Source organism: Phacochoerus africanus, chromosome 9, assembly GCF_016906955.1.
Source record: "Phacochoerus africanus isolate WHEZ1 chromosome 9, ROS_Pafr_v1, whole genome shotgun sequence".
Lineage (NCBI taxonomy): Eukaryota > Metazoa > Chordata > Mammalia > Artiodactyla > Suidae > Phacochoerus > Phacochoerus africanus.
The window spans coordinates 56,444,201-56,451,904 of record NC_062552.1 but is presented as its reverse complement, the minus strand read 5'-3'; the positions used below and the strand labels follow the sequence as shown (position 1 = coordinate 56,451,904).

The window sequence follows — 7,704 nt, the reverse complement described above, 5'->3', positions numbered from 1 at the left end:
AGGGGGCTGGCAGGAGCTGAGGATCAGCCCAGAGCAGTGGGAGGTGGCACCCTCTCCCACCTCCCCACCCTCTGGGAGGCTCCTCAGGAGGCAGGTCCTCTGCACTGCAGGATTATTGAAAGGCCTGGATGCAGTACTCAGTGAATGTCCAGTCATTTAGGGATGGTGACTGGGTCCCTAGGAAGGTGTGGGTAGACCAGTTATCCCAGACAGGACACTAGCATCAGCCATGCTCTCTCCTCTGCCAGGCACTTAGCAGAGAGGAGCAGCCAACAGTAGTCTGCCTGGGATGGAGCCACAGATGGGGACAGGGGCTGCTGCTCCTGAGAGGCAGGGCTGAGCCTCCCTCCTGAGGGTGAGGACAGGGGTGGGGGATTAGCCCAACCCCCCCAGGCCCTGCTCCCTCCCTGTAGCAGCATCTAGGAAGGGTCCAGGCTGCTCCATCTGCAGTGATGGCAGACTTTTGCCCTGGCCTTTGTATCTCCCAGAGGAGCACCTCTTGACGAGAGCTGGGAGAACAAGGCTGCTAAGTTCCTGAAGATGCTCAGCTCTGGCTGCTGCTGGTGGAGGCTGCAACGCAGTCCTTATTGTGACTCCAGCCGTCATCAGCGGCTTGACCAGGGATCCCCCTCTCTGTCTCTGTAAGGACTAAGCCCAGATAGGTGGGAGCCAAAGGAAGGAGGCAGGCAACCGTTCAGATCTGTCTTTGGTGCAAGTGCCGTGACACTGTGGAGCCAAGAATTTGGGTCTTCTCTGGAAGGAGAGCACCCTGGACAGGGAGTCAGGGGGCCTGATGTCCAAGGAGGGCCGGAGAAAACTGTTCCCCTCCTTGGGCCTGCTTCCTCAACTGTCAAATGGAGGAGCAGGGAGTTCCTGTTGTGGCAAAGGGGAAATGAATACAACTAGTATCTGTGAGGGTGCAGGTTCGGTCCCTGGCCTTGCTCGGTTGGTTAAGGATCCAGCGTTGCTGTGACCTGTGGTGTAGCTGGCAGATGCGACTCGGATCTGGTGTTGCTGTGGTTGTGGTGGAGGCGGGCAGCTACAGCTCCGATTCGACACCCTAGCCTGGAAACCTCCATATGCCACAGCTGCGGCCCTAAAAAGCAAAAAAATTAAAAAAAAAAAAAAAAGAATGAAGGAGCAAAAAATATCCATTGCTCCTAAACTTGGCTGGGCCTCAGCCCCAGGTCCCAGGTCCCAACACATGCACTGAGTCATGCCCTCAGGGTAGGACCAGATGGCAGCCAGTTTAGGGAAGCACTAGATTGGATCATCAGCTATCATGTACTGAGCCATTACTATGTGCCAAGCCTGAGAGCCCTGAGAGGTCAGTATTTTACTGTCTCCATTTCACAGCTGAGAAGACCAAGGCTCAGGGAGGTTTGCAGCTTGCGGGCGCTTGTGCAGAAAATAAGTGCATGAAGGAGCACCTGGGGCGGCTGTGCCCTGGGTCTGACTTCCTGCCATGTGGAATCTCATGTGAGGTTTCCTCGCCCTCTGCTGCTGCGGGCAGCCCCTGCAGAAGACCCTGGGGTAGGAAGCAGAACCTCCTTTTAGGGAGTTAGGAGAAGGAGGCACGTGGTCACTTAAGCCAGTTCCTCTTTAAGATATGGGGACACTGAGGCATGGAGGGGGAGTGGCTTGTCTGATGTCCAAGGGCACAAGGGTCAGATGCGAGGCTCGGGTGGGGTAGACCAGGCTCTTGTCTCCCTCCCTCCCTTCTCTCGCCCTGCACTGTTACCCTGCACTGTTACGGGACCTCCTGCCTGGCTCCATCTCTGTGAAGCAGCCAGAGACCACGAGTGGCTCTGATGAGCTCACCTATCCCCAACCTTCACTGCATCCTCCACCCAGGACCCAGAGGCCAGATGCTTCCCTGTGCTGCCGCATGCAGTTCCCCACAGCCCTGCCTCCAAACTCCCTTTCCAACTCATCACTTTCCGCATCGACTCTGAACTTCAGCCACCTCTGTTCCCACTTGGCTCCTGCTGCTTCTCCTGCTTACTCCTCTTTGGCAAACTCCGGCACATCCTTCGATATTCATTGCAACTCTTCCCCTCCTGGAATCCGGAGGTACAGAATGAAGTCACTATCACTGCTGGCTCCCAAGCCCACGACAGCCTTTGCTAATGGATCGTGGCACCCTTTCTCCAAGATCCTGGAGGTGCCTCTTAGTCTTGCTCAAGGCTGCATAAATCAATGCAGCAGGACTAATGGATCAGGTAACTCAAGAATGAAACTGTGTCATCAATCCCATCATCAGGGGTTGGCAAATCCCCTCTGGTCCCAAAGTACCTTGTATGAACCCCCACCTCGGCCTCTGATCATTTCTTTCTTTTAATTCGCCCACTAGTCAGGGAACATGGGAAAGTTTGCGGGGTTTTTTGTCTTTTTACGGCTGCACCCACAGCATATGGAAGTTCCCAGGCAAGAGGTCGAATCAGAGGGCAGCCAATGGCCTACACCACAGCCACAGCAACTCGGGATCCGAGCCACATCTGAAACTTATACCACAGCTCAGAGCAACGCTGGATCACTGAGCAAAGCCAGGGATCAAACCCGTGTCCTCATGGATATGAGTCGGGCTTGTTACCACTGAGCCACAATGGAACTTCCATAGACTGTTTTCTCTGGCACCTAGTACTAGGTACTACGGGCTGAAGGGTATGCCCCAAAACTCGTGGTGAGGTTCTAAACCCCAGTGCCTGAGAATGTGACTATATTTGGAAACAGAGCCTGGAAGAGGTAATTAAGGTAAAATGAGGTCATATGGGTGGACCCAAATCCAATTGGACTGGTGCCCCTGTAAGAAGATTAAGACACAGACACACTGGACCACAGGATGACCATGTGAGGACACAACAAGAAGGCGGCCATCTGCAAGCCACAGAGCGAGGCCTCAGAACTCACCAAAGCTGCTGACCCCTTGGTCTTGGACTCCCAATCTCCAGAACTGTGAGAAAATTAATTTTTGTTGTTCAGGCCACCCAATTTGGCATATTGTCTCATGGCAGTCCTAGTACACTAGTACACTGGGCCCAGCAGGCGGGAGCCACTCACAAGCGCCCTCTGGAAACAGTTTTACATAATCGTGAAAGATCCCTTCGGGTTGGCAGGAATGCATCCAGGAGAAGGGAAAAGGGCAGTGGTGAGGGGGCGGAGGCCGGGGGGAGAGGCCCGAGCGTGATCCCACCTGTGCCACCTTGCACAGCAGGCCAGGTGGAGCCCCTGCACAGTCATTGTCAAATCAACAAGTGAGGGCCCACATCAACCTTGGTAGGCTTGGATTCCAGGAGGGGAAAAGCAAACGCGACTTGTTCCCTGCGGGATGGGAACATTTTTTCCTTTTCCAGAGCAATAACAACCCAGGTGAATAGAAGAAAAACAGACCAAACCAAATTTTTGTTTTTGTTTTTATTTTATGTTTTGCTTTTTAGGGCCGCACCTGCGGCATATGGAAATTCCCAGGCTAGGGGCTGAATCTACGCTGGATCTTTAACCCACTGTGCGGGGCTAGGGATTGAACCCACGTCGTCATGGATACTAGTCAGGTTCATTAACCACTGAGCCACAACAGGAACTCCTTTTTGTTTTGTTTTGTTTTTATTTTTAAGAAGTACAAAATATAAGCATATAGGCTTCTTCCCACCCCCACCCCCCAAAATCTACACCGCCACCAGTCCCATTGCAGTCAAGCAGCCACCATCTTACTGCAGCTCAGGCTGTGCTCTCCAGGGCACTGGTCAACCTGGGGGGAATATAGGATTGGAGGGACTGCCCCAGCCCCCTATCTGTTTCAAATACTGCTTCCATGAAAGACATCATTTGGAAGAGATCTGTGGCTAAAAGACAGCCTGAAAACCACTGAAACCACAAATGAGGAGGGCTCCCCACACAACAGGCCTGAGTCCTGGCTGAAAGGGGGGTCAGGCAAGGCCATCAGTAGAAGATGCCCAGGTGAGCCCCCCCCAGATCTTCCTGCCAAAGTTCAGGGCAGCCACTGAGCTGCAGGCCTGAGCTCTGGGGACGGCTTTGATCACTGAGCTGGAAGGCAGGGTCTGGGGCCTGGTCCTCCAAGCTGGGCAGCCCTTCTGCACTGTGGCTCCAGCACTCCCACTGAGCCTGAGGCTGGAATCTCTGGCATGGCGGGCCGGGCAGGAGAGGAAGGGTTTCTGGTGACAGACAGGACTCCGGAGACACAGAGATACCCTGAGAGAAATAAGAGCAGCTGGTTAGTGGGCCGCTACCTCATGCCCTGAGATCTTGAACGTGGATCTTCTTCCCCCATAGTGTGGCTGGCAGCTACCGAACGCCCCTGGTGCCATGGATGCAGTGAAGCAAAATGGTTGAGTACAGGCTCCAAGAGTCCCCTCATGGCTCAGCAAGTCAAGGACCTGGTGCTGTCACTGCTGTGGCTCTGGTTACAGCTGTGGTGAGGGTTCGATCCCTGGCGCGTGGAACTTTGGGAGGCTGCGAGTGTGCTCCCCCCACAAAAAAAAAGGGGTACAGCTCTGGAGATTCATTGCTAGGGTTCACGTCCCAGCTTTGGCGCTCACTAACTATGAGAATTCCGATAACCTTTTTTAAGTCTGTTTCTCCATTTGTGAAATGGGGGTGATGATAAGAAAAGCTGCTTCGTAGGGCTGCTGGAGGGCTGATAAATTAATACATGTAAAGTACCAAGAATATTGTTGGGCACACAGTCAGCATTCAATACATTTTGGTTATAAATATGCTTTTTTATGGAAGCTTGGGGAAAACATGAAGGTTACCAGCTCCAAGCTCATCTACTTGGGAAGCCTCTACCCCTGGAGCAGCCAGGCCTCCCTCCACCGCAACCCTTAAGGGAGAACTTGGAGAGAATTTCCTGACAATGGCCCCTGCTACCTTCCACCCTGGACTCTGAAAGCAAGTCTTAAGACTCTCCCCACTTCCATATTGGCTGAGAAGTCTTCTAAGCAGATGGGGTGGTGGCCTTGACTTTGCAGAGCCCCGCCTTCCCTCAAGGAGGCTGGGTCCTCTTCATCCTTCCTTCAGTTTCTCTCCATCCCTAACCAGAGCTGGGGTAGAAAACCCGGGATCTAAAAAGGAGGAGGTTCCCTGGAGACTAGAGCCTACTCACCCGCTTCATTTCCACGCGAAGCCTGGGGACCATTCTGAGGGGAGAGGACAGGGCCTGAGGGCGTACCTGGTACACTGCAGCCAGCTCCAGAGACGCGGGGGGTGATGTCCAGGGTATGGGCTGGTTCCTGGGCGCCGGGGGTGTCCGCGTTCCGGAACAAGCTTGAGACGGCATCCAAAGGGCTGCGTTGGGGGCTCTCCCTTGGGACAGCTGCGGGGAGGACTGCAGCCCAGGGCAGTAAGGGGGTGTCACCCAGGGGCCCATGTCGGGGACCCTGCTCCCCAGGCGCTCTGGCTCCGTGAGCGCTCCGGAGCAGGCGGGCGGGGACCCCCAGGACGTCGGGGCACCGACGGCTGAGCCCCCGCCCAGGCCGCCCGCCTGCATCTGCATCTGCGTCTGCGCCTGCGCGGGGCCGCCGTCGGGGCACCGCGGGCAGCCCCGGGGCAGCACCACGTCGCCGCGTCGCCGGCGCTCGCGCTGCAGGCTCTCCTCGCTGAGGCCCAGCACGGCCGACAGGTGGCCGATGTAGCGGATGGCCAGGCGCAGCGTCTCGATCTTGGTCAGGCTCTGGCCGGCGGGCGCCACTGAGGGCGGCAGAAAGCGGCGCAGCTGGTGCAGCGCGCGGGCGAGCGTGCGCATGCGCAGCTTCTCGCGCTCGCTGGCGCTCTGCCGCTGCCCGCCGGCCGGCCGGGTCCGCGCACGTCCAGGCGCCGTCGAGGCCGCCTCCACTGCGCTGCGGGCCGAGGGCACCGCCTGCAAGGGGCCGGGGGCGCGGTCGCAGGGCCACGAGCCCGATGAGTCTGAGGAAGAGGCTGGGGACGTGGAGTTCGAGTGGCTGGCCCAGCCCCAACCTTGAGGGAAGATCCAGTGGTCGCGGCCGAGGAGGCTCTGCACAGGAGGGGACTGGGCCATGGCCGGGCTGCGAGCTCTGGGAAGCTGGGCCGGCTACCTCCAGGACCTACCTTTTATCTGGACCAAAGGTGTGAGGTGGACCCCCCGCCAGGTTACAGAGAGGTGTCAAAACCCACAGAGCCCAGGGAAGGTCTGGGTAGGGGGGCCCTGGGAAAGCGGGCCCATTTGCAGAGGTGTGGATTCTGACTCCTTGGGGGCTCTAATGGAGGCCCCTGCAGCCCGGGAAGTGTGGGAGGGACAATTCGCATCTGGCTGGAGCTGCTAAGCTTCTCACTGCGTTCCCACCCACCTGGCCCCATCCACTGCTCCGGTGAGTGCCGGGGACCCTGAGAGTGGTGGGCAATGCCATCGTCTGGAGGCGGCCAGACCGTCCCTCAGGTGACTCGAGGACCCCCGCAAAGAGTGGCCGCCTCCCTCATCACCACCCTCCGGGGGGCTGTGCCCAGTAACTCCCACCCAGTGCCTACCAGTTTGCTGGATAAGGCGTCAAGACAAACCCCCGAGGGACCTGCTCACAGTGATGGCAGGAGGGGGATTGGGGCAGGAAGGGACAGACAGATGAACTCTTCCCGGGTTCCCAGAACCCAGTCTTGCTGTGTGACACCGAGAGTGTCGACAGTTTCTTTCCCTGAAAAATAGTGCAGAGCAGCCTGGAGAAGAGGGTGGAGTGGGTAGTGAAAAAGGGGGAAGGTAGGACTGAGTCAGACCCTCTTTATTCGCTGTGTGACCTTGGGCAGTTCACTTAACTCCTCTGAGGCTCAAGTCGCCTCATCCTTCTGGCAGTAAGAATATGAAATACCCACCACCTAGAATGGTTTCTGATATTAAGTGGAACCATCTGTGGAACCACTTAGCATGAGCCTGGCAAGTGGGCTGAATGTTTGCTATTATTTTATAAAGAAAGTGCTTCTAGAGGTTTGTGAGTATTATTCATTTAATACATATTTCTTTGGCAACTGGTAAAGGTCAGGTATGCTGGAGTGAACAAAATCATTGTGATGTCTACTCTCACAGGATTTCAGTCTTGTGGGAGAGAGAAGTGAACAGTATATAATTAGTAGCTCCACCAGTAGCTAGCTGTGTACCCCCTGGGCAGGTCTGAGCCTGAGCTTTGGCTCTTAAAACAGGAATAATAATTGTAGCATCTGCTCACAAGATGGTTGCTGTAGTCTTTGGTTTTTGTTTGTTTGTTTAGTTGGCTTTTTTTTTTTTTTGTCTTTTTAGGGCCACACCTGAGGCATATGGAGGTTCCCAGGCTAGGGGTCTAATCGGAGCTGTAGCTGCTGGCCTATGCCACAGCTATAGCAACGCCAGATCCAAGCCGCATCTGGGACCTACACCACAGCTCACAGCAACACCAGATACTTAACCCACTGAGCGAGGCCATGGATTCAACCCACAACCTCTTGGTTCCTAGTCGGATTCATTTCTTTCCTAGTGGGATTCGTTTCTGCTGCACCAAGACGGGACCTCCTTGTTGTAGTCTTATAGGATAACCTTTGATACAGTTAAGTTTAAAAAGTAAAAGCTCTCATTCCTCAGCAATAATTACAGTTTGGAGGAACGCAGTCGGTGTTCTTCATGATCTTCAGAAAAAGGGCTGAACTCAGAGGCTAAGGGCCACATGAGGGCCAGGGACTGTCGAGCTCCGGCCACAGAAGTGGATAGGT

At 55.5% G+C, this 7,704-nt stretch overlaps 1 protein-coding gene across 1 annotated transcript; it reads right to left on the bottom strand.

Moving 5' to 3' along the window:
- Window positions 1–3,657: 3,657 nt before the first annotated feature.
- MESP2 (mesoderm posterior bHLH transcription factor 2) lies at window positions 3,658–6,062 on the bottom strand. Its single transcript, XM_047795779.1, has 2 exons — window positions 5,189–6,062; window positions 3,658–4,209 (listed from the first exon to the last, which is right to left on the bottom strand). Exons 1-2 carry the CDS (start codon window positions 6,032–6,034, stop codon window positions 3,940–3,942), a joined length of 1,116 nt encoding a protein of 371 aa, XP_047651735.1. The 5' UTR covers window positions 6,035–6,062; the 3' UTR covers window positions 3,658–3,939.
- Between the last annotated feature and the right edge of the window lie 1,642 nt (window positions 6,063–7,704).

Excerpts from the sequence above, each read along its gene's own strand:
- MESP2 (XM_047795779.1), bottom strand. The coding sequence starts at position 6,034 with ATGGCCCAGTCCCCTCCTGTGCAGAGCCTCCTCGGCCGCGACCACTGG. Across the intron at positions 4,210-5,188 it reads AGCTGGCTGCAGTGTACCAG|GGTATCTCTGTGTCTCCGGA; the intron begins GTACGCCCTCAG and ends TATTTCTCTCAG.